Raw genomic sequence first — 27,540 nt, forward strand, 5'->3', positions numbered from 1 at the left:
GTGTGACATCCTGCTCCTAGTGCTAGCTATTTGCCATCTTCCTCCTTTGCTTTGGGCTCTGCGGGTTCTGTGGACGTCAGGTTCTTCTCTTGAGGCATTTTTTTTCCTGTCTTCTCATAACCCACCTGGCTTGGGGAACCTTTGCTTGTGGAGGATCAGCATAGATGCCTCATATTCGAGATACCTCTTCAGACTATAATAAACTCAGCCCTAAGACTTCCGTCCATGTCTTCCTCTGTCCTCCTGTAGGGCCTTTTTTGTAGTTTTATAAGAACTTAGGAGACAAGACCCAAGCTTGAATCCTGGCTCCACTTGGAGCTTGCAAAGTTACAACTTCTTAAGGTTCTTATTTCCTTTTCTAGATGGAAGGGATGCCTCCAAGACTCCTTTCAGCTCTATATTTGATCTTTTGTCTCTAGGTCTTGTTTCTTCACCATATTCTGGTATTTATGGAAATATCTTCTGAAGTTACATACCTTGATGCTTCTCCAAGGCAGATGGCTCCTGCTCATAAACACTCAATACAGAATCAACAAGAACTGAGACTACCTTTTTGCTCTGCTACGACCACTGCAACTCAGCAAGCTAGTTCCTTGTGGCTTGTCATCTCTGGACCCCCAGCTAAATCTTCCCCCTTCACAAGATCACTTGCTGCAATCTCCTTCCAATCTGTTTCCTTCAAATGCTTTGGCTTTTAGGTTTAAGATTCTTAGGACCATTATTATTAATATACCAGAATAAGGTTGATTTTGTACTATTTTGTCTGCATTTTAAGAAGTGGTCTTAGATATAGCTTCTCATACCTTAGAAAAGGATAAAAAGGGAAAGAAAGAAAACATGACATTTTTTTTTAAGAGCCTTAATAGTCTTGTCCTAGAATACTTTCCCTTATTCAACTCTATGTTCTTCCTAATTTCTCTTGTCTCCCCCCACTTCCCCCCCCCAAAAAAAACCCCAAAAACAAACAAACAAACAAAAAACCAGATTTTCCTTCAGAGGCACATTTTGAAAGCTAGTTTTGATACTTCCCCACTGTCAAGTTACAAAATAGCTGCCTGATGATGTCTCAGTATTATTAATTTACTCTGAACTCTAAGAGCATGTGGCATTTTCTTTTCTTCATGTCCCACAACTTGGACACAATTAGTTCTAGTTAGGAGAGCAAGACCATTGATCTGTATAGGTTCCTTAGACTTGTTTTATAGAGATGCATTTTAAAAGGCGCTATAATCCAATTCTTCCTGAAGATGAGTGTTTTTTACATGTTTATTATGTTTGCCATATACCATATTGTCTACTAATTTATCTATTCTCATGGTGGCTAATGCCAATTCTTCTAGTTAACCTTAGTTATTAGCTTTGTCATCTGTAGTTCCTCATTCTCCCTTCTTCACCCCCATAACCACTTGAGTCTTATAGATTCTATACTTTGTTCCCTTTTTTCTATTCATATGGCTTCCACTCTGGTTCAGACCTTTGTTGGCTTACTGCTCATTTAGATTCCTGGCCTTTCATCCATTTTTTCCCCCAATGATCAGTTTTCACAAGGCAATCAAAGAAATCTTCCTAAAGCAGAAGATTTCCCAAGTAAAGATCTGACACTTTCCATGGTTTCTTGTTGTATTTTCTATTTTTCTATGTCTTCCCCCCCACATTGCCACTTCCCTTCTCCTTTACATATTCTGTTCCAGCCAATTTACTTGCTAGTCCTCCAAACTTAAGATTCCTACCTTCAAAGAAAGTTACTTACATGCCTGGAAATTACTTATGTTCTCCTGTAGTAGACCTTTCCTAATCCCTCAATTGTAAATTTCTCTCTATTCCTCAGAATTTACCTAGTAAAGTCTTCTTGAAGCTTGATATTATTGAACATAATAGGTGGGAACAAAACTAAACAAATGGTCAGGAAATTACCCATCCAATACTCAAACTCATCAGTTTGACATTAATGTTCCATGTGCCTCTAATACCAATACCTGTATATCATCATCTGTATCTTCAGACTGGCTTTCACTCCATTTAATCCACAGCTCAAATAGTGCCTTGTGGTAATTCTTCTGATCTTCAGAACCTTGCTTGCTTTGGTAGGTCTGATGGAACAAAGCATTTAGAAAGCTTCAAGACATAGGTCTGCCTTAATGCTGTTTCTTCAGATTAAAATTTGCTGACTATATCAAGGAATCAGAAAAGTGTAATTCCTTTCTTGTAGTTGGAGAGCAGTCTCATGCCATAAAGATATTGGCAAGGCTAGCACAATTAAATTATCTAGAAGCAAGCTTTTTTTTCCCCCCTTCTAAATCACCTTAATATCCCTCATCCCCCACACATACAACCATCCCGGCAGGTCCTGACCTATCTTGCTATTTCTACCAAAGTAAAAACCTGGTAATGGGACTTATAACAGCTAAGGTCAACAGCAGTCAAAGCTTGTATGAAAGCTTGTACAAGTTCAGGTAGCAAGGAAAGGCAATGTCCCTGACACAGGGCTTAAGCTCTGACCAGAGCTAAATGTTTCTAATATGATCAGTTCTGGGCATTGTGTTTGAAGAAGACCATTGTTCTTTTATATTATTCAGAATGTTGAGAAGCATTAAGATAAGGTCAGATGAACAGTATTTAGAGTAGGAAAGACTAAGGCAGGGTCATAGCCATCTTTAATACTTTAAAGAGTTAAAGTGGACAAGAGGTTAGATTTTTTTTTCTTCCTCATTGTTCCTATCAGGCTCAGAAGTACTAATTACAGACAGAGGCAGGTTTAGGTTATTTATAAGGGAACTTTGTGGTGAGTTGGGGGCAGGGGAAAGGAAAATTATCAATAATCAAAGTGCTCTGACATTGAGCTGCCTCAAGAAATAACTAATGGGTTTTTTACTAGGTTATTAAGTAGCAGTTGGGGGAATGCTTGTCAAATGATTCCTACATAGAGAGGCACTAGATCAGGGGTCCTCAAATTATGCCCGCGGGCCAGATGCAGCAGCTGAGGACGTTTATCCCCCTCACCCAGGGCTATGAAGTTTCTTTATTTAAAGGCCCACAAAACAGAGCTTTTGTTTTTTTACCGTAATCTGGCCCTCCAACAGTGAGGGACAGTGAACTGGTCCCCTATTTAAAAAGTTTGAGGACCCCTGCATGGCTATTTCACTTGTGATAGGTGGTCTCCAAGGTCTCTTCTGTATCAGAGTTTGCAAACACTATTAGGAAGGTACTGGTTGGCTTTAGAAGCAACTTAGCTAATAAAAAAATCCTACCAATTCAATTGCTTCATAGAGCTGGTACAAGAGTTTTCTGATGATGTTCTTGGCATCTCTGATAACTTCCATGGCACTCTTATATGCCTGTGGCTGGAGGTTGCTTGGCAGAGAACCTAATGGTATGAAATAACCTTTGTCTTTTCCAGAGTCTTCTCCAAAATCATCTTTGTTTTCCTTTGAAAATTCTTGGATATCATCTATATTGAATTTTTAAAAGAGCATTAATAATTCTATTAGAATCGTATATTTAAATTATACCTCTAGCCCTCAGCACATAGCTGGTGCTTAGGAAATGATTAATAAGACGTCTCCCTTCAAAGATCTTTACATTCCATACATTTTCTTTCCTTCTATTAAAAAGGAGTCACAAGTATGCTACATGACTAAGAACATCCAGTTTTCTTTAACTATTTATTTTTCTATGTCTCCCCCCCGAATCAACAAAAGCAGTTTTAGAGCTAAATATGTAACATTTAAATGTCTATTGTACTCTTAAAGATAAACTTAAATGCCAGTGATTAGTAATATTTTAGAGCAATAGTTAAAGAAAATTAGACAACTAAGTCAGATTACATCAGGAAGCAGTCGAAATAGGAATTAGCAAGACTATTTTACACTCAAATATAGGAGTGAATAAAAGAGAATACAGGAATTGTATCTAGTCTGATAATCACTGACCCACATCTAGTGAGGTTGGGAAGTATTTGTCCATAGATACTTTTAATTTTTCCAGGTTTTGTTTCTCCTCTTGGATTTCAGAGAAGATTTTCTCATCTTCAGACACAATTTTGGGGGTAACACAATTGTTTGTGGCATCCTCCTTGCTGGAGGCACCACTATTATTCATTAATGAATTAGTTTCTCTTTCTTGTTGAGCCTTGTCAAGTATCTCTTGTGGTTTCTAGAAAGAAAAAAAAAATTATGATTTCTTAGGCTGTTAACATGCTTTGGTACCATATCCTGCTTTTTAGCGCTCTAAACAGATACTTGTTTGTACTATATTTCAAATAGTTTTTGGGATCTACTACTAACCATTATCTCAAACTTTCTTGATATTGGTGACCATTGCTAATTGGTGAAATCTAACCATGCTAATGGTTAGAGATGTCTTCCTAGAATTCACAGGAAGTGAAAAATGTTGAGACTACCTACCTGAATAGATATCAGGAAATGTTGCCATCTTTATTTCTAGTATTCATCCTTCTAAATAGTAGGCATAGTAGGCACTTGATTTTGTTTAATTGAAGTCCCCCCCAAAAAAAAAATTAGATAGGAAAAGTATCTAGTTTACTTTTATAAATCTTTAGCTCAAGATTCTTCTGGTAATTTCATATCTTAACACTACTTGGTATTTATATTCATATTTTCCTTGTAATCAGTCAAATGTTTCATATGTTGATAGTAGTTCACTCCCTAGGTTTTATACCTGGTTCAAATTTATTCTTTTTATCAGTTAGTTTTAATATGCATTCATTTATTTTTACATATTTTTTTCCACAGGCTCTATACTCTGCCTTCTTCAGTTTTCTGCCTTCAATTAGTATAAACACCAATATATTTGTTTCCCTTCAAAGTGTGTGTATATACATATACATGTATATGTATATAGATGTATATACATATGTATACCTTCTTAAGTCTATCAGGGTTTTTTATAAATACAATCTCTTGAATTCACAAGAAAAACAGTTTAAATGTTTAGAAGGGCAGGTTATATTTACTGGAAAGCCTGTAAGAGGTCACTATGGACTATGTTCAATACACCTAAGTTTTCTAATTACCTGTTTTAATTAACTCAGTGCCAAACTAATAGGATGCTATAAATTAAAACATTTTCAGAAATTAGACCCAGGATTAGACTTTTTATAGGAGGAAAAAAAAATTAGCTGAAACTTAGTAGAAATTACCTCCTGTGGTACTGGTACCTGTGATCTGCTCATTTTCTCTTCTTTGACAGACTCACTTGAACCTGAAATGAAGGCATTTAGTTAAAAATCAGAAAGTGTTGGTGGACGTAGCCTCCAATAAAGTAAGCTAGTACTAATAGTGACAAGTTTTTGGGGCAAGGATTAAACCACCTGTAATTTTTCCTTCTGCCTTTTAAAAGATGATAATTTCAAAGAAAATTTCTATTACAAAAGAAACTACCACATTGAATTTAAAGGTTGATTATTCTAAATTCTTTACCATTAAGATATTTAATAGTTATAATCTCTGTAGATAGTTTACAATAATATCTGCATATTTAGAATCTCAACTCAATGCTATTTTAAGGCATTTTAAATTTCTAATGATTGATACACATACAAATACGTATTCTAAGGTAGATGCTATTATAAAAACGGCATTGCTTTTGGAGTCAAAGGAATGGGGCTCATATCCACCTCTTCTATTTCCTGTCTATGACCTTAGAGAAACACCTTCCTTCTCTGAGCTCAAATAATTCATGTGTAAAATGGAGTTAGGTGAGATGATCTCTGGAGTTATCAAGTCCAAATTCAAGTTTTAACCCATTAAACAGGCAGTACTATTTTACTTGGATGATTTAAAAGTGTTCTAACAACCAGAACGATCTCCTCATTCAAGAATCTTTATTAAATTCATCAGGGCTTCTTTCATTCAAAGAAAATTTCACTTACTTTTAGAATTCAGCTCAGTCACAAGAAGTTTTGCATCATTTAGCATCATATTACAGACAGTCTCTTCCATCTCTGATGGGCTTGTTCTGGTTCCTGAAAGATCAGGTATCTTTTCTCGAGAATTAGATGTTAGATTCATATGAGGCTCTATTGTGACAGTAGTAGTTATATGACCAAAATTGTACCTCAGCATTTTTCCCTTCTCATTCCAGTCTAAGAGGAAAGTATGATTAATTACATGTTTCTTAAAAATACTTTACATTATATTGGATGGAATTATTCTAGAGAATTCCATCTTAGCCGAAGAACACATGTGGCTATGCTGCAGTGTAATAGAAAGAACACTAATTCTGCCCCAGTTGTAAAGTTGGGCAAGGATTTTTTTTTAAGCACTTTGTTTCTAGATGGTGCAGTGGTTAGAATTCCAGACCCAGTCAGGAAGATCCCAGTATAAATCCAGCCTCAGTTACTTATTAGCTGTGTGACTCTGGGCAAGTCACTTTACCCTGTTGCCTTCAGTTTCTTTATCCGTTTAAAGAAGAAAAAAAAAAAAAAAAAAAAAGCTGGAGAAGGAAGTAGCAAATCATTCCAGTATCTCCACCAAGAAAGACCTCAAATGGGATCAAAGAATTGGACATGACCGGAAAATGACTAGTCAACAAAATTGTTTTTCCCTCCTATAAAATGGGTGTATTATGTAGTACTATGTAGTACACAGGATTGCTGGGTGACCAAGTGAAATTAATACATGTGAACAATAAAATTATTCAAGCTATCCAAAAGTATGAACAAAATCTAAATTTTTGGGTGTCAGTCAAAAACAGGAAGACGGGGAAGAAACCTGCCAATATCCCAGAAGGATATAATACCAGTTGCTGTGCCCATATACAATGGACTTCATTTCTCAAGAACTATTACCCCCTGTATTAAGTACAATCATTAGTCATACTCCAAGCTTGAAAGGGAAAAGGCCTGGATCTATTACCATCCTAGGAACTATAGTCCTATATTTTCTCTTCACTTAGACATCACCAGCATTTTAAAATTTTAGTTAATTTTGAAAGGTATTAGTATTATTATTACAGACCATTTACAGTTCAGATCTTATTTTCCTTCTGTGAAACACATGAAGGAAATTGAATGGCCAATTCAGAACTGCCAATTTTCATCCAACTTTCCTGTTTTGTAAGCAAATTCAGTTCAAAGACAGATCCTCTGGAAGTCATATCAGAATTTTGTTAGATGAGATTATTTCTGATAGAGTCTTAAGATGCTTGGATTTCATAGTTTAAAAAAGGCAAGTTGAAGAATTTATTTTCTCCAAGGAAAAAATTTGTCACCTCTTAACCTCTATTTCCCCATCTGTAGAGTCAAGCTCATGGGGTAGTTGTAAGGATCAAACATCAAACATCATGATATATGTGAGCTATTTGCAAACCCCTGAGAGCTATTTACTTGTCATTATCATTATCAGCCCTTTCCTCCACCATATCTAATTGGGGCAGGGGGTTTGGAGAGGAAGAAATGGGATCAAAGTACATGGCTTAGTAGCAGTCTCTAGGTCTTAATTTCTGATATAGACTGACAGAATTAGCCAGTTTCTGTCACTATCTGCACCAAAACTCGCAGTATTGAATCCCAAATCCTCCCTCAGCACAGCATCTCTCCTTCTTCCTACTTACCTAGTAACGAGTTTTGAGGACACAGCCATAAAAGCTGCTTAAATTAGTCTTATTATTTTTATACACTTTAGTGGTGAGTGGGTGTTGAACCTTTATTATTGGCAGATGAAGCCAATAAGCAATCATCAAATGAATCTCAAGTCCTGTGGTCAATAATGGCTACTGAGGTAAGTGATTTAGGAAATAGTCAGTGATTTGGAAGGTTCTACGTTAATTCTCACACCAGTAATTTTTACTGATAGAGCTTCATATCCTTTCTGACTTTTCAGTTGTGGTTTTTAAAAAATACAACACTGATTTATCTTCCACTCCTTCATAGGCCTAGCTGAATTATTTTATTATTGTATAAATAAATTGGAAATTTAAAAGATTTTCTTAAAAACAGGACTCTGAATAATAGGACTATTTCACTTTAAGTGTAGGTAAACAGAGAGATTATAAAGTACAAGTTTATCCACTTATCAATCCTTTATTAGGCACAAGGCAATGGGGATAGGGAAGAGGAGGAGAACTAAAGAAAGATAATAAGGTCAAGAGGGATTTCATTAGGATTAACAATCCTATTTTACTTCTTTCCTTCCCTGTAAAGATCTGGTCAGGTGGTCCATCTGCTCTTAGGAAGCTCTCCAGATTAATGGTTTCCTCTATCTACACTGTTTACTAAAATAATTTTTCCTGTTATTCATATACATACAGATTTGTATATATGCATGTATTTAACACATATAAATTTACATACACATAAATGTGTGTTTATAATTATACATAAATGTACACACACAGTACATTTACTTTAAAATACAAGACTTTCCCTGATTGCTTCACCTGAGAAGAAGGCATTTGTGTGATGTTATCAAAACGCCTAACCAGGCAATCAGCTAAAATTCATATTCTTTTGTGGCCTTAGGGAAGCTAATTGAGAAATGATCCTTCTGAGAGAGTCATATTGAAGGTACTGGGATATTTGAAAACTAGGGACTCGTGAACTGTATGGCAGATTGACTTCAACTACTCAGACACTGAAATGGATCTATTACAAAGTTTCTCAAACAGTTTTGATTACAACATATACGGTCTATCTATCATATCATTTTGGTCCATCTCATCTCCTCCCCTAAGTTCATCATAGATGCTCTTTTTCATTTTCTCCTGACATTTCAACATCCTGGTCATGTTACCAGTAGATTTTTCTGACTGTCCACCTGTTTATCTCCTTTTCTCTTGCCCTGTGATAAATCCATATCTAATTTATATCATATAATTCTCTTTATTCCTATTCTTTTTGGGAATTTGTCATTGGTTATATGATAGTTTTTATATATCCACTATGAACCTTTTGGTTGTTATCTGTAAAATTCATTTTGAATTATTTGAAGACAGCAATAGTCCATGTCTTAGTGTCTAGCAATACCAGTAAAATGTTGGTATTAAAAAAGAGAAGGGACTTTGCTTTCATGGGAAGCACTGGGTCAGTAAAAGAGCATTGCAGGTTCCCAAAGGCTTCTCCTTCCCTGAGGTACAACTCTGAACCCAGCACATTGTCCATCTGTACTGTCTGTCTTCGATATACTTATGATGGGCAAATTCTCTAAGATGTCCATCCAAATATGTGATGTGATCTGGATAATCAACATTGAAACATCAATATTTCATCTGGCAAACTCTTTTGATCTGAACACAGAACTCTTCCAGGAGGCTTTCCAATGTTCAGGGGTTTGATGCAGTTAGCACAATGTCAACTCCAAAAAGTCCCATCTGGAGGAGATCACCAACCACAGGACTACGTGTTCTATCACAAGGGAGAGGATCCTTGCTGAGCATACATTTCCCTAGTTTATTCCTTGCCTAATGTTTATCATGAGAGAAGTGTTAAGAGAAGAAGTGTTCAGATTTTGTCATTATTTAATTTATTTTTGAGGCAATTGATGTTGTGACTTGCCCAGGATCACAAAGCTAGTAAGTATCTGAGATTGGATTTGAACTCAGGTCCTAATGATTCCAAGGCTGGTGTTTTATCATCCACTGTACAACTTATCTTCCTGTAAATAGGTTTTAGAATATATATTTTTTGAGTGATCTTGAATAATTTTGATATATAGATGGAAGCCTGTAACACGTTTTCTTCTGTTAAAACAAATACTTTTTCATAGTCAACAAACAGTAAACCTGTGAGGTTATTATTATCAACACTGGCATTGTTGAATATCACTTGTGAAAGCCTCCTTGTTTCCTATCAGTCCCTTCATTGAGGATGTCCTTGATTTGTAGATAAATGATTGATAAAGATTTTGTATAGATGGGAGAATTGGCTTAAAGGTTTGTAATTATTGATGTGTTGGTTGCCTTTTTTCCATAAAAAGGTGAAATACTTTTTTTATACAAGTTTATTAGTTCCCCATCTTCAGTTAATGCTTTCATAATTGTCATCTCCAGCACAATTCACCTTTAAATAATTTTGTCTACTTGCTTTTTCTATTTTTGTTCCCTATAGTACTATATCTACCTCTTCTCTAAACACATGTAGGATAGTAGTGGTATGATTCAAATGTTGTAATTACACTTTTCTCATCGTGATTTTTGCAAATATTTTCCATTTTTACCTTATAATCTTCCTTCAATTTTCATCGTTAAGTGCTCTGGGGGGAGGATGTTGCTCAGTTGCATATTTTAGCAAGCTTTCTTTAAACTGGTTTTCCCTTCCACTACAGCTTTAAGTGATCCAATCTAAAAATTATTAATTATCCTCCTACTAGGACTTTACAAGTGAGTTTATATTATAATCTAATTATAATGCTGTGAAATTGCCTTTCACAGCATCTTTCTCTCTGTGACAAATATATTATATGGCTGGCTAAGGCAATTTCTGGGATCTTTTGGTCTCTTCTTTGTGGCCATTAATCTGCATAAATTTTAAACTTCTGCATAAAATTATTATAATTAATGTACATGTAATTTCTGTGATCAGCTTACTATATTTTAAAAGACTTGTGTGTATGAAGAAAACTTCTTGAGCTATTTAAATAATGCATTGACCTACTATATTTTAAGGTCAATGCATTATTTAAATAGCTCAAGAAGTTTTCTTCATACACACAAGTGTATATATATATATATATATTATATATGCATATGTACATTATCATTCTTTTTTTTTTTTTAAAGTCACATTCTGATTTTAGATCCAATAAATTGATGATCTAACTGTGCACAACTTACAAAGGGATAATTCCTACATCAATTAGAAGTCTTCTTCTCTGTTAAAATCTATTTCATTTTTTGTATTATCTGGTGCTTTCCATGTGTAGTATCTATCATTTTTTAAAAATGAAAAATAGTGTTCATCATATCAAAGAATCAGGTTCTTGTATAATTTGTATGTTTTTGGGTTTTCTCACTCTTCTTCTTGTACCATGCTTTCATATCTATATCTATCTACCTTTATATCTATACCTAGATCCATATATCTTTCTATCTCTTCCTCCATCTTCATATTTTTACCCCTATGAAATGAAATCACAAAATATCAGAGTATATGATTTAATTTGGAGAGTCTCATGACGTTCTTTATGGAACTTTTTAACTCTTTTTTTTTTTTAACTCTTTGTCCTTAGTCACTAATAGTTTGTAAGTAATCATTATTTTCATGGTTTTCTTTCTGTAAATACTTATTGTATTATTATTATTAATGATATGTATTATTATTGATAAATTTTTTATATTGATCAATATTTGATGATCAAATATACCATGAAATATTGTTTCTACTTGCCTTTGGTTTATACAATAAAATCCACTTTGCCAACTCCTTTCTTTGCCACACCAAAGAGTACTGTACATCCTTACATTTTACTACTGTTTTTATTCTGGTTATTTATAACAAGATTGTCGTTTCTCTAGCTACATGTCTACTTTTTGGTCATTTTATAAAGATTTAGTCTAAATAGTAGTAGCCAAAGATATATAAAAATACTGAACTTTATTTGTTGATATACTAAAAAACTCTGATACTTAATTTCTTCTATCTCCTTTCTCAGAACTTTGTCACTATCACATAGCAGCCGGAGGAATTTTTCAGGACTAATGACCTTACATCTTATTTTTCTTTGTTTCATAGGTTGTCATAGCCTGAAAAAAATATTCACTATAGGTGGTCAATCTATTGAGTGCTGATGTGTCTCTCTATAGTTAGATAGATTATCTGTAGAAAGGGTTCTTAGCTGGTTTCTGAGACCATCTTCAAATCCTTTTCAGTATATAGAAGCTGTCAGAGCTTTCACTCTGTTGACACAGCTTTTAATCAATCAGAGCACTTATTAAGCCCTTTTCTAAGAGCTGGTGATATAAAGATAATAGTGAAATAATCCCTTCTTCCACAGAATTTATTTTGATGCAACTGAAAAAAATTTACACAAATGAGTGTATGCAAAATGAGAACTAGATAGTTTTGGGAAGGGGTACCTTAGTTTCTGGGATAGGAGAGAACCAGGAAAGATTTCATGAAAAGGCAGTGTTTGAGCTGAGTCTGAAATGAAACCAGGGATTTGAAGATATTGAGATGAGAAAGGAGTACATTCTAGGCATGGGGGGCAGGAAATATAAAAGTGCAGAGTTGGAAGATAGATTTGGTAGAACTATAATTGTAGAAGGATTTTTTTTTGTTATTATCATTGAGTTGTTTAGAACTGCTTTTAAAAAAAAGTCTGACTCTTCATATCCCCTTTTAGGATTTTCTTGGTACAGTTGCTAGAGTGGTTTGCCATTTCCTTCTTTAGGTCACTCCACAGATCAGTAAACTGAGGCACACAGTTAATTAGGTGACTTGCTGGGGGGTCATCCAGCTAATAAGTGTCTGATGTTTGAAGTGTTTGAAATCAGAAAGATGATTTTCCTGATTCTAGGCCCAGCACTGTATTCACTGTGCCACCTAGCTGCCCTAGAAGGATTCAGGCTAACTGTATTTATTCTTGTGAAAAGTGCTACGTGTAAAAATTATGATTATTCAACAAGAATGAAGAACTTTAATCACAGAATTCCATAACTGGAGGAGTCCTTCAAGATCAATTATTCCTGAATTTTATGAGTTTAGTTATAGAGCACTATTTTGTTTAAATACATTGATAGAACCTATAAATATTAGTCAAGGATATATTGTATTTTTAAAATAAAAGGTACCCAAGGAAATTTTGCAGCAAAATAAAATTAGGCCTATTTTCCTGCCTTCTCTCCCACAACCTAATTACCCAAATAACATTGTTAGCATTGAGGTGTACTCATAGAACCATAAGGATAAAAACTTTTTTTTCCCATTTCCATTTCTAGCATACTGTCTGGAATCTATTAAATGTTTATTATTGAATTGAAGTAAATCATATGGAACTCCAGGATACTTCAGGATCCTATAATATTGCATTTTGAAAAAAATACTGATCTCCACTCATCTGGGACTGAAAAACTAGGTCAAATTAAAAAAAAAATCTATATTTGTATTTTTAATGAATTAAAATACAATCTTGATTAGGAAGAATAAAGATGGTACATGAAGCTGAATCCCTCATATCTAATAGATTGACTAAACACTTTACATATTACTTTCAGGTATACTTGCTGTATCTCTATAGGAGGATAGAGTTGAAAAGCCAAAAAGCAAACTAATTCTTTGGAACTCCTCATGGGCCAAACTCTACCAAAAATTTTTGGACATAAGTTTGAATGACAGAATAGTCATTAAATTGGTGTGATGTGCTGAAAATTCTGCCAAGTTCTAGGTATACAAATACAAAAGATAGAGCCCCTGACCTCTGTAAGCTTCCATTTTTTTTTCTCATGTCCATTTCAACTAGATTGTATTTTCCCAAGAAAGAATTACATTTCTACATGTTTAAAGTACTGAAAACTTTTTCCTCTGTCCACTTTCTAGTATTTAGAATGCCTAGTTTTACACTGTAGCTCAAATGATGTTTTAATCTTTCACTCGTCATGCCTACAATTTTGAGTTGGTCATCTTTTTTTGTGGGTGGAATTTTGCGTGAAATTTGTGTGGAATCTCCCTCTTGGTGCATTTAAGTCCATTTCTTCAATCTTGGAGATTGAGAGATTGAAGGGTGGAGACATACTTTTAGCTAGAGCTGTTCTTCAGCCTGGGGATCATGACCTCTTCATTCTGGTGCAGCTTTGTAATGCTGGGGTCACATTCTGTCTCTGGTTTTTTTTTTTTTTTTTTTTTTTTTTTTTTTTGCTGCTGTTCATATTCTTCCTTCTTGCTTGTCTGGTTCTCATCTAGTCAGATGATTATTTTGTTACCTTTGTCAAGGATCATTTGTTTTCAGTAATGACGTCAAAGTCAAACAGACATAGGTGTCACAAAACCAAACATAAATATCCTTTCAGGTCATATATTGATTTAGAAATACATATATCCACCCAATCTATGTTCTATTGCATTTTAATTTATCTTGTTAAATATTTCCTAATTATATTTTATTCTGCTTTGAAAGTGACTTCTCTCAACTTCATGACTAATTTTGTCTTGGAGTTTCTTCTCTGAAGAACTTTATGCTATTTACTATATGGGAGAGTTGTTCTGGGTTGGACCTAAGACTACTAGACCTTTAAGATTTTATGGTTAATACTGGAATGAAATGAAAAAAAAAACTAGTAGTGTAATGCTGGAGTAACTGAGGCAAGATAGAGATTAGAGAGTTTTTTTTCATTTTGAAATGTATTTATTGAGTTATTGTTTTCAGATTTCAGTTTTTTTATTTAATTAATATTTTTCAGAAAATATTTCCTAAAATACAAGACACAGACATCTGGGATCCTTATATAAAGCCATCATGAGGAAAGGGGAGAAGAACCATCTGACAACATCTTGACTAACTGCTAAGTTTTTGTTCTATACTTATGAAGTACTAGGAATAATGTCAGTGCCCTCTGAATTTGGCACCTTGGAACAAAACCCTAACCACTCCATGCTAGTTAAAGATGTGAATAATTCAGATCAAACTGCCTTTTCTTTTTAAATATCTTATCACTTTAGAACAGTGGTTCTCAAACTGTAATCTGGGGTCTTCAAAACCCTTTAGGGATCCATCAAGTAAAGTAAAAACATTTTTATAATATTAAGATGTTTTAATTTCTCTTTTTTATTATAGCATTTTATTTACAAGTTATATGCATGGGTAATTTCACAGCATTGACAATTGCCAAACCTTTTGTTCCAATTTTTCCTCTCCTTCCCCTTATCCCCTCACTCCGATGGCAGGTTGACCAATACATGTTAAATGTTAAAATATAAATTAAATACAATATAGATGTCCTAATAGTTATTTTGCTGTACAAAAAGAATTGGACTTTGAAATAGTATACAATTAACCTATGAAGGAAATCAAAAATGCAGGCAGACAAAAATATAGGGATTGGGAATTCTATGTAATGGTTCTTAGTCATCTCCCAGAGTTCTTTTGCTGGGCGTAACTGGTTCAGTTCATTACTGCTCCACTGGAATTGATTTGGTTCATCTCATTGTTGAAGAGGGCCAGGTCCATCAGAATTGATCCTCATATAATATTGTTGTTGAAGTATATAATGATCTCCTGGTCCTGCTCATTTCACTCAGCTTCAGTTCGTGTAAGTCTCTCCAGGCCTTCCTGAAATCATCCTGCTGGTCATTTCTTACAGAACAATAATATTCCATAACGTTCATATACCACAATTTACCTAACCATTCTCCAATTGATGAGCATCCATTCATTTTTCAGTTTCTAGCCACTATAAAGAGAGCTGCCACAAACATTCGTGCACATACAGGTCCCTTTCCCTTCTTTATGATCTCTTTGGATATAAGCCCAGTAGTAACGCTGCTGGATCAAAGGGTATGCACAGTTTGATAGCTTTTTAAGCATAGTTCCAAATTGCTCTCCAGAATGGCTGGATGTATTCACAATTCCACCAACAATGTATCAGTGTCCCAGTTTTTCCACATCCCTCCAACATTCCGCATTATCTTTGCCTGTCATTCTAGCCAATCTGACAGGTATGTGATGGTAATTCAAATTAAGTTGTCTTAATTTGCATTTCTCTGATTAATAATGACTTGGAGCATATTTTCATATGGCTAGAAATAGTTTCAATTTCTTTGAGAATTGTCTGTTCATATTCTTTGACCATTTATTAATTGGAGAATGGCTTGATTTCTTATAAATTAGAGTCAATTCTCTATATATTTTGGAAATGAGGCCTTTATCAGAACCTTTAACTGTAAAAATGTTTTCCCAGTTTATTGCTTCCCTTCTAATCTTGTCTGCATTAGTTTTTTGTTTGCACAAAAACTTTTCAATTCAATATAATTAGAGAGTTTTTAATATTTTATTTGAGAGGGAGAGATTGTCTGGGGCCAAAATAAGATCCATGTTGATCCCAGCAGACTGTGAGTCTGTTGAAATAAAACATAGGCTGATAGTTTAAGTGACTGAAGAGTCAAATGTAAATTCTTAAGGGATGGGAGGAAATTGGGAATGTTTAGAGTCAGTGGGGATAGAAGCCAGAAGATAGATATTAAAGGTTAAAGGGAGGATGATTGAAGGAGAAACTCCTGATAGGCATAAGAAATCATGGAGCCAAGTAGAGAGGCAGGCCTTGATGAAAACAAAATTTTTTATTAGAGTGGGAGGAAAGGAGGAAAAAGATGGAGGATGCTGGCAAGAGATTTCAAATAGGGAGAAGATGAAGTTCAATATAGATGGCAACTATTTTCTGAATAAAAAATAGAAACACGTCTTCTCTTGAAATTGAAAACCAGAATTATGATTTTTACTTTTCAAACTCTTGCTAACTCCACCTCTCATACACATACAATATTAAGTAATTATTTTCTCTATGAATGAGTCTTATGCAGCTATAAGAGTAACCAATGTAATCATGTTTCCCATTGACTTTGAATGTATAATAAACCAACTCTTCTTTTTTGTTTCTATGATAAAAGCATATAAGCCATCCTTCCATTTACCTATAACTCTACTGTGTTTTCTGATTTCATTTATATTAAGAATATCAACATTAACATGATTCAGATCTTCCAAAAGTATTTCAATTTATTAGCCATTGGACAAGGATTTTATATTTAGTGTAGCAATAACGTTTATGGTCTGATTGTTGTGTACGTGTGTGTGTGTGTGTGTGTGTGTGTGTGTGTGTCCTTTGCATCCCTATCTGCCACTGCTACTATATCATCAAAAAGGAGCTGGATATACCTGAAAGCTATATTATATTTTTCTTTGTTTTTTGAATTCTCATAACCAAAGGATTCATCACTAAACAACCAGCTGTCTGGTAATGAGTATGTCCCTTTTAAGCTAATTTTGTTCTCAGGAGGCATCTGAAGCCCTTCTAGTATAGTAGAACCTGCTGAAACTTTTGTTCCACTGACCTAGCCTTGAAGAACCTAGTTTCACTTTTCTATCATGATTTTCCATCAGAATAAAGCTTTGTGCAAAATTTTGTATTTTCATACATTGTTTTCTGTAAATATCCCTTGCTTGAATGGCTACCTATTGCTCTTAGGTCTAGCCAGCACCAAACAGAACAATCCTAGTCACTTCCAAGTCATAGCTCTCCAAATATTTGCCTATTTACCACCCAGAAAGGAATATAAAAAAAGGAAAGAGGACAAATAGTTTAAAATAATAATTGTGCTGCCCTTGCTAATTCTCTGTAATCTCAGGCCTTGTCTCCTTGTTTTACCCATAGTTTACCTGTAGTTACCTTTGAGTCTTATGTTCTTCACTGACCTGTTTAAACATAGAATTGATCCTACTATTACTATGTAGACCTAATGTTTCTACTAGGTTTTTCTATTCAGCTAGATTTTGAGACCCCTGAATCCTGATGTAAATATTCTAGTTCATCAAGTTTTTTTTTTAGTTTAGTTTTTTTTTTTTAACCAGAATTGCATTAAATAAAGGGAAACAATAGAATATAGAGAAAAGTTCAAAAGATGTTGCCAATTGTCATTGACCTCATAACATTACCCACATCTCTTAGTATTTTCTGTGCTTAAGACCTCAGGGAGTTTCTCCCTTCATCCTTTCCTTCTTTCTTTCTTTTTTTCTTTTCCTTCTTTCCTCTCTTCCTCCCTTCCTCCTTTCCCTTCCATCTTCTCTTCCCTTCCTCCCTTTTTTCTTTATTTTTTGAGCATTTATGATCAGAGAAAAAAAGAAAACCAAAGTTCTGCATTATATTCATCTTTTGAAGAACAATGTCACTAGTTATCAATTTTTTATACGATGTCTACCACATTTGTGAGAACTGTAACAAACACTTTTGTGTGTCATTTCTGTCCGTTGAAGAGTTTGGACTTTCTGCAAGTTGGCATACATCCAACTGTTGTAGTAAGTTCCAAACCCTATGAAATATATAAGCAGGTTAATTTTCCCCCCTTTAATTTATAAAATTAATAAGTGAAAATCAAGGGCAAGAGATATCTCTCATGATAAGAAAATAGCTTTCTTATTTAGGGTTCAGTTAAAATTTATTCCTTTCTAGTTACAGACACTTTCTAAAAGCAAATGTTTCCTTTTTCCTACTACTTCTCAGTATTCTTTTATTATTATTATTATTAAGCTTTTTATTTATAGAACACATGCATGGGTAATTTTTCAACACTGACTCTTGCAAAACCTTCTGTTCCAAATTTTCCCCTCCTACCCCCCCACCCCATCCTCTAGATGGCAGGTAGTCTAATATATGTTAAATATGTTAAAATACATGCTAAATCCATTCATTCATAATGCATTCATATTTATACAGTTAAATTGCTGAACAAGAAAAATCGGATCAAGAAGAAAAAAAACTAAGAAAAAATGCAAGCAAATAACAACAAAAAGAGTGAGAATGCTAAGTTGTGTTCTTCACTCAGCTCCCAAGGTCCTCTCTCTGGGTGTGGATGGCTCTCTTCACCATTGAACAACTGGAACTGGTTTGAATCATCTCATTGTTGAAGAGAGCCATGTCCATCAGAATTGATCATTGTCTTGTTTCAGTATTCTTCAAAGATAGAAAACTCCTCGGGGAATTTCCAGTCTGATGCACATTATTTCTTCCAGGGACCCACAGAACTTGGATGGATGGGGACAGAGACAGAAGGAAAAACATTTGCAAACATCACAGCTCCAGAAACACTTAAAGAGGTCTCACCTGGATTTCTTGTCTGTCTGTCTCTGTCTCTCTGTCTCTCTGTCTCTCTCTCTCTCTCCTGAGGCAGTTGGGGTTAAGTGGCTTGCCCAAGGTTATATAGCTAGGAAGTGTTAAGTGTCTGAGACCAGATGTGATCTCAGGTACACCTGACTTCAGGGCTGGTACTCTATCCACTGTACCACCTACCTGTCCCCCCTCTTTCTTTCTTTTCCTCTTCCCCTTCCTTTTCTTTTCTTTTTCCTCTACGTCTTCCTCTCCTTCTTTTTCTCCCTTTCCCTCCTCCTCATTTTCCTTCCTCCTCCTCATTTTCCTTCCTTCTTTCCTCATCAGGCACTGTGCTAAGTGCATTACAAATGGAGCAATAGAATCCATGGGCTACTTTGAGGCATGATTGCACTTCTCAGAGAAGAATTCATTGCAATTAAAAGAGACTACTGATTTAGGAACCAATTTCATTGTTAATACTCATCATTTAAAAAAAAATTGATATTGTTTGAGTTCTCAAAGCTACATCATGCCCCACATAATCAAAGTAATTTTTAAACAGGATTTGACTGTTCAAAATCTCTTTAGATTTTTAATGTGATGAAAGAGTCCTGAATTTTTTAACCATCTGGGCAAATATAAGCAGCATGAAAGATTATAGCCAATTGTAATATTTACTTTCACCAGAGATAACCTAATTACATGTGGTCTGGGAGCATTCCATCATTCTGAGCTCTTTCTTTTGGAAACCCTGGAAAGCTGATGTATTGTACTCTGTCCTACAACTCCAGCGCTGGTTTCCGTTTCATAGCACGTCAACAGAATTTGTCCGTGTAGCCACTCTGATACCTAAGGTTGGTTTAGGTTTTCTGAGCAAGGTGAGCAGGGGATTTTTTAAAAGTGTATACAGCAAGAACCATCTTGTTCTGGACTTTATTGAAACTCTAGGACCTACAACAAAAAATAAATAAATAAAGTCTTTTTCATTTGCAAAGAAAAACCTATTTGTTCTCAGAAACAACTGTGTTAAGCCATAATGGGCCAATTGTTGGGAATTTCATTTCCTAGTTACCACAGTAGATATTAAAGAATAAAAATTATTTACCAGATGAGGGATTTAAGTGCCAGTAGGGGATAGACTTCTGTAGTTTCCTTTCATTATTGCTCATCAACAAAATATGGCAGAAACCAACGAGTACAGGGTTGGTATGATAATGGTCTACAAACAGCATGCCAATCCAGGCTTGGAATCCTAGAGTCAAAAGGATCCAAAAACAAACAAACAAACAAACAAAAAAACTTAGACCCCAGAAATGTATCTTTGCTTAACCACTACATTAAGTTCCTTTTCTGTACAACAATGGGAGGTCAGTTTGTCAGGACATAACGACATGCCAGGGGCAGGCTGAGAGATACCTAGCCTGACCTCAGGAAGACTCAATCTCAAAGCTCAAATCCAGTCTCAGATACTTACTATCTGTGTGACTCTGGGCTGGTCACTTAACCCTGCTTGCCTTAGTTTCCTCATCTATAAAATGAACTGGAGAAAGAAATGACAAACTCTAACTTCCATGTACCTGCAGTTCTCTTTTTTTGCCTCCAGATGGATCTCAAGTCTTTGCTTTGACTAGCTTCTGGCTGAAAGATTTCTAAGTGCTTTCTGATATGGTTTTGTTATTAAAACCATTCACGGACAATCTACTTTTTACTAACAATGAGTATAACCTTGTAACTAGTTAACAAAATGTTCGCATGAATAAATTATGTAGCAATATACTTTTGTTACCTAAATGTTAAAAAAATTTAAATTTGCATTTTAAAATTTATATTTATATGTTTTAAGAAGGTATTTGTCTATTTCATTAAATTCCAATTACAGTCTCAAAATATCTAATATTCATTTTTAAAAATTGAGTTCCAAATTCCTTTCCTCTACCTCACACTTTGAGAAGGCAAACAATATATCAATTATATATGTGAACTAATATTTCCATATTATCCATGTTGCAAAAGAAGATATGAACTCACAAGAAAATTTTAAAAAAAGAAAAAAAATGGCTTCAATCTCCATTCAGAGTTCATCAATTCTCTTTGGAGGTGGGTAGCATTATTCATCATGAGTCCTTTGGGATTGTCTTGCTCTTAATCAGAATAATTATATCCTTTTTAATTGATCACTGGCATAATATTTATGTTACTGAATTATTGCAACCATGGAGGCAAAGGATACTTACCCATATCTGCAGCTTCATAACCATTCTGCATGATAGTCCTGTCTATGCGTGCTATTAACCAGGTTCCCAGGATACAACTGACAAATAGTCTGAACAAACAAGCTCCCAGGCCCAGAAGCACATTGTAGAAAAACAGAAAATAATTGAAGTTGTGAAATGCTTTCCTGAAAATAGGAGAGTTCAAAAGTGAATCCTCTGTTTTTTTCATAATTATTTAACATTTCACTTTCATTTGGGAGTTAAGTATACAAGAAACCTCAGTTAATTCAATTCAACCAACATAAATTAAACTCTGTCCTAAGTATTTAATGGGGATATAATGATGAAAACAAAAAATAGTCCCTGTTCTAAAGAAGCTTACATTTTACTTGGGGGTGGAATAAGATATAAAATGTACACAGAAAAATAAATATAAAGGCATCTGAAGAGGGCATTAACAACTGGAAAAGATAACATATGACATGTAATAGGCAATGACATCTAAATTGAGTCTTGAAAAATAAGGATTCTAAGAGGCAGATGGGTACGGAGTGATAGCATTCTGCTGATGGAGGACAGCCCCTCAAAGGGTACAACAATGGGAAATGGAATGCTGTGTTTGGGGAAGGCCAATTTGTCAGATCATATCAACATACTAACTGATATAGTGGATAGAGCACTGAGCCTAAAGTCAGGAAGATTCATCTTCCTGAGTTCAAATCTTCTTCAGACACTATGTAACCTGGACAAATCATTTAATGCTGTTTGCCTCAATTTCCTCATCTGTAAAATGAGCCAGTGGAGGAAATGGCAAATCACTCCAGTATTTTTCCTAAGAAAACCACAAATGCAGTCACAGAGAGTTGTATATGACCAAACAACTAACATACCAAGAAGTATGAAAGAGAATAATGTGAAATAAAACCAAAAAGGTTAGATAAAGCCAGATTGTGAAGGGTTTTAATTTCCAGGCTGAGAAATTTGCATTTTATTCTATACATAAAAGGTATAGGGGGATTTTTGAGCAGGGGAATGGTATGTTGGACAAAGCACTGGACATGGATTTAAAATTCCCCTCAGTTATTTAATAGCTGTAGAGTAAGTCAATTAACCACTGTCTGCTTCTGCTTCATTTTCTGTAAAATGGGAGTAATAAAAGCACCAATTTCCCAAAAATGTTTTGAGGATAAAATGAGATTATATGAATAAAGTGTTTTGTAAACCATAAAGCATTATATAAATGAAGAAAAAGATGAAGAAAGAGTTAAAAAAGGAGGAGGAAGAGAAAGAGAAGCAGAAGGAGAAGAGGAGGAGGAAAAGGAGGAGGAAGGTAATGCACACATTGGAAAGGTCATTGGTTTTGGTGTCAGGAGATTTGGGTTCAAATCTGGCTTCATTTACTGTTAGCATTATCTTAGCCATCAACATTAATCTACAAACTGATCAAGTGATGATTATGTTCTAGGCTCTATATTAAGCACTGGAGATACAAAAAAAGAGCAAAAAAAAAAAAAAAAAAAAAAAACAACCCAAAAAACAAAACAAAACAAAAACCCAAAAACAAACTCTTCCCATAATTAGCTAATATTTTAACAGAAAAGACATGTACACAAATACATACATGCTATATTTTATAAATACAAAATAATCTTTAAATGAGAATGTAAATTTCTTCTCAATAGCTCAATAGGAATAGTTTTATTCTTTGTATTTGTATTCCTAGGACAGTACCTGCCATCTAATAATTACTATTAAAACAAGTTTATTAATTGATTGAAGAACTTGTTATTTGTCCTCCGTTCTAGAGAAGGACCATGATATGATGTCATAACATCAAGTGAATTGTGTTTAAGTGAGAGAGGGCTGTGCAAAATCACCTGTCTCATTTTCTTCTCCAGAGTCATCTGGGTCCAGTGGCCAGATATAGATCAAGATGACTGGAGATGGCCCCTGATGCAGGAGGAGACCTTGGGGGAACAGCATGAGCCCTCTATTGAAAGTGGAATTTGAACTGAGTCTTAAAGGAAGTTCGATGTTACAAGTTAAGGTGAGGCACTGGGGCAGGCAATGAAAAGACTCAGAAAGGATATGGAATATTGTCTAAGAGACTGTGTGGAGGAAGTAGACCCGTATTAGAAGATTAAGAGTGCTTTGAAGGGAATAATTTCTCTAAACTAAGGGACCAGCTTGTGAAAAGCCCTCAAATTGCCAGAGATATTTGTATTTGATCTCAGAGTTTATGGGATAAGGGTGATGATCTGATCAGACTGGGGTTTTCAGAAAATTATTTTGGAAGCCTAATGGAGAATGGACGTTAATGGAGAAGCATGAGGCAAGGAGACCAATTAAAAAGCAATGGGATAGTCTAGGTGAGACATAATGAAGTCTTGAACTGGGATGGTGGCTGTGTGAGTGGAGAGAAGGGGACATATATGAAAGAAGTCACGGAGATAGAGATGACAAGATTTGACAAGTGGCTGGTTATATGGAGTGAGAGTGAGGAGTCAAGGGTAACAGCAATGATGTAGACCTGGATGATTGAAAAGATGGTAGTAGGGCTTAGAAGAAAAGTTATAAGTTCAGTTTTAGACATCATGACTTTTAAATGCCAGGGACATCCAATTAAAAATGCTCACTTAACCTTTCTAAGCTTCAGTCTCCTCTGTATTAAATAGACTTTAAGGATCCTTCTATCTCTAAGTCTGTGATTCTCAAATTATTTTAGTACTGTGTGGAGGATGGATTGGATAGGAAAAGAGAATGGAAGCATAAAGGTCAGTTAGGAGGATATTGGACCAGTCTATTGACCTTTCTTTAATACTCATTCTTCTTGACTTCTCTGTAGCCTTTCTCTCTTTCAATAACCCTCTTCTCATTATGCTACCCTTTTCTCTCTAGACTTCAAAACACTATTTTATATTCATGCCTGTCTGCTCTTTTTGTTTTCTTTGCTGGGTCTTTTTCTAGGTCATTCCCGCTAAACTTGTATGTCCCCCAGTGCTCTGTCCTGGGCCCTCTTTTCCCTTTATACTATTTTACTTGGTAATCTCATCAGCCACCATGGTTTCAGTGATCATTTCTATAATTATGATTCTCAGTTCTACTTATCCAGTCCTAATCTCTCTCCTAACCTCCAGATTTACATATCCAATAGCCTATGGGAAATCTTAAACTGGATGTCTCCTAGAAATCTTTAATTCAGCATGTCTAAATTTGAATTTATTATCTTCCATATACCCCACCCTCAATTCTCTCACCATCCAGATTTTTCTATTACTGTCAAGGGCACAGCCCACCCTTATCTCATTCTTGAATCCTTATTCTACCCCCTATATACAATCTGTTGTCATGGCCTGTCAATTTTACCTTCATAATATCTTTTGGCAATTGCTTCCTTTTATCCTTTGAGGTGGAGGACCTCATCATCTCACATCTGGACCGTTGCAATAATATACGAGTTTAGTCTCTCTGCCTTAAGTCTCTTCTCATTCTATTCTATGGCCCACTTAGCTTTCTACCTAATCTTCCTGAAGTGCAGATCTGACCATGTCCTATCACTATTCCATAAATTCTCATGACTCCTTGTCACAATTATCATCAAATGTAAAACTTTTTTGGCATTCAAAGCCCTTTATAAACTGGCACTTTCTTTACTTCCTCCTCCTCTCTATATTTTGTGATTCAATGCTACTGGCTTCTTTGCCCACAAGATGCTCCATTACCAGGAGACGCTAGGTATATTTGCTAAATGTTCTCATGTCCAGAATACTCTCTACATCACTGTTTCCTGTCATCCCTGGATTCCTTCAGATCCCAGGTAAATTCTCATATTCTATGCAAAACCTTTCCTGATCCCACTTAATTATTATTATTACTTAATTATTATGTCATTCAGTCATATCCAGCTCTCTGTGACCCTCTGAACCATATGTCCATTTTTTCACTCAAAGATACCCAATGTTATTACCTTCCCTCTTCAGATTATTTCCAATTTATCCTGTATATATCTTGTTTGTACATAGTTGTTTTCATTTTGTCTTCCCCATTAATCTATAAACTTTTTGAAATCAAGGACTACCTTTGCCTTTCTTTGTATCCCTAGATCTTAGCACAGTACACACAACAGATGCTTAGTGAATTTTTGTTGAGATTAAAAAAAAAAACCCAACTCCTGTCTTCTCTTTATTGGAAACTCATTGTGAGTTTATTTCATCTTTTATATTTGTATCCCTAGTTCTTAGTACAATACTTGGTTCATAGTAGGCTCATGCCCTTTTTATTTCAGCCAAGTTGGACAACTAATTATTTCCTGATTCCAGGGAATTTATAGGGGCCATGCTTCATGCTTGGAATGTATCCCCCCATTTCTTCCTGATTCTTCAAATTTGTCTTCAAGCACCACTATTTCCATGAAGCATTTCCCCTAACCGAAAATAACTCTACTTCATATTTTCTTAAGACTGTCTTGTCTAGATCTTTCTTTGCCCTTATCATGGTATTCCTTGTACAATTCTTTATGCAAATAAATCTTATCTCCTATATGGCATTGCAGGTTCCTCAACAGTATATGGGCTCTATCCTTTTCCTTTTTATCCTTAATTATTATTGTTACCTTTCATGTGGCAGGTATGTAATAAACATTTGTAAAATTCCATTGTTGAATACTAATGTTTTATGCCATGTTTCTGAATAGCTTACTTTTATTTGTTCTCTTATATTTCAGCTGTCCTATGAAAAAAATATATATTCCTGAAAAAAGTAAAGACAACTTAAATCCTAAACTCAAAATGTGAGTCAATTTTTTTTACTTACCTATTATTTAGAGCTAATGGTTTTTGCTTATCTCCAGGTTTAATCTTTGGCTGGAGGAAAAATCTTGCAGCTATCTTTAGTTGTAAAACCATGAGTCCCACAACAATAGAAATGGTGAGACTGAAAAATAGAAAAGAAGATTAGAAAATAGTCTGCTCTTTAATGGGTCAGATTATCAGTTGTGCCTAATTCTTAGGCCTAATTAGATCATAGAACATCTAAGTGGAATAGGAGATTGAGCTCCTGGGCCTGAAACTGAGAAGACTTGAGTTCAAATTTGATCTGACACTAGCTGCATGAACCTGTGGAAGTCAGTCTCTCAGTTTCCTCAAATATAAAATAGAGATAGTGATAGCATCTACCTCCCCGGGTTATTATGAGTATCAAATAAAATAATATTTCAAGCAATTAGCATAGTGCCTGGCACATAGATACTATATTAATATTAAGGATGATGATGTTGTTGTTTTAGGGATAAAATTGTTCTGTGATTGTTTACAGCAAATCCTAAATACCTCACTCACTAAAATCAGTGAAGGAAAATTATAAACTGCCAATTATCTAAATCTTGAGAAATAAAGATTAGGAAAATGACTTTGAGAACTGCCTGATCCTGTCTCATTCTTTAATCATTGAATTAGAACCAAGAACATTGTTCAACATACTGAGGTTGAAGTTATAAAACTAGGGAAGTACTTCAAAAGAAAAAAATGTAAAAATGAAATCACTCATGTTAATGTGTTAAGAAGAAAACTATGTAACTTACATTCCAATTCCCAAACCTTTCAGCATTTCTAGTCCTTGGTTATGAATTACTGGTAAAACCAAACCATACATGATCATCACACCAAACAGACATTGGACCACATGAATGATGAGGTAACCTGAAGGCCAAGGTGAAAAACAATAAATCAACAAGCATTTATTAAATGTAAGACACCATGCTTAACAAAATCAGCCAAGAAAACATTTATTAAGTGCCTACTATGGTACCATTCTAAGATAATGGATAGTCCCTGTCTTCAAGAAGCTTATTGTCTAATGAATGTAAAAACAAGATAAGAAATGGAAGCAAGGGTTTTATAACTATCAATGCTGAAAAATTACCCATGCATATATTTTGTAAATAAAAAGCTATAATAAAAAATTATAAAAAAAGAAATGGAAGCAAGGACACAATTGAAAGAGTTAGCCTTTTCAAAGAATAAAAATAATCTTTTCTACTGAGAGAATGGAAAAAGAGAAGATGAGTAAAATCACACAAGTTTTGAGGGAAACTGAAGAAGTTCACATCAGAAGACCTCAATCTTCTCAAGATTTGGTTTCATCACTTGAGAGTATGAAGGTCACAAAAAGATTCAGGAGAATGAAGAAAATTTTGATCATTCGTTAGCTAATTATAGTTAAATAATGTGATTTTGATGTATCAGGGAAGGCTGAGATGGATTAGCATGTATTTGTAATAGGCTTAATTTATATAGTTTAATGAATAGGGAAAAGTAATGCTCTAGGACAGTAACCTGGAAACAGGAGGAAAGAAAGTGAATGGTATAGGTTATACAGAAGGTTTAGTATTAATAGAGTAAGAATAATAGTAAGAGAGTGATAGAAGGTAAATAGTTAAAGTGATATTTGATCATGATGTCAAGGCTAAGAAAGGATTCAAAGGACCAGAAGTCATAATGAAAGCAAAGAGCAGTTTCCATGGGCAGTAAGGCAGTGGAAGAGGTAGAAGGAAAAATGCAGAACTGAATTGCAGAATTCAAAA

The 27,540-nt window shown here is 34.8% G+C and overlaps 1 protein-coding gene and 1 long non-coding RNA gene across 2 annotated transcripts in view; one reads left to right on the plus strand and one right to left on the minus strand.

The window, feature by feature from the left end:
* Positions 1-27,540, minus strand: part of LOC100932587 (stimulated by retinoic acid gene 6 protein-like) — a 126,223-nt gene that overhangs the window by 23,493 nt on the left and 75,190 nt on the right. Inside the window, exons 14-21 of the mRNA XM_031936809.1 lie at positions 26,539-26,656; positions 25,773-25,892; positions 20,982-21,145; positions 19,853-19,999; positions 5,159-5,220; positions 3,930-4,152; positions 3,249-3,448; positions 1,977-2,090 (exon numbers count right to left, since the gene is read on the minus strand). Coding sequence (XP_031792669.1) covers positions 1,977-2,090; positions 3,249-3,448; positions 3,930-4,152; positions 5,159-5,220; positions 19,853-19,999; positions 20,982-21,145; positions 25,773-25,892; positions 26,539-26,656 — 1,148 coding nt within the window. The remainder of the gene's footprint in view (positions 1-1,976; positions 2,091-3,248; positions 3,449-3,929; positions 4,153-5,158; positions 5,221-19,852; positions 20,000-20,981; positions 21,146-25,772; positions 25,893-26,538; positions 26,657-27,540) is intronic.
* On the plus strand, positions 18,389-25,790 carry LOC116419058. The gene is made up of 3 exons (XR_004229281.1): positions 18,389-18,755; positions 22,859-23,007; positions 25,684-25,790. It is a non-coding gene; the product is annotated as an uncharacterized LOC116419058 (long non-coding RNA).

The sequence above is a fragment of the Sarcophilus harrisii genome, chromosome 1 (genome assembly GCF_902635505.1).
Source record: "Sarcophilus harrisii chromosome 1, mSarHar1.11, whole genome shotgun sequence".
Classification (NCBI taxonomy): domain Eukaryota; kingdom Metazoa; phylum Chordata; class Mammalia; order Dasyuromorphia; family Dasyuridae; genus Sarcophilus; species Sarcophilus harrisii.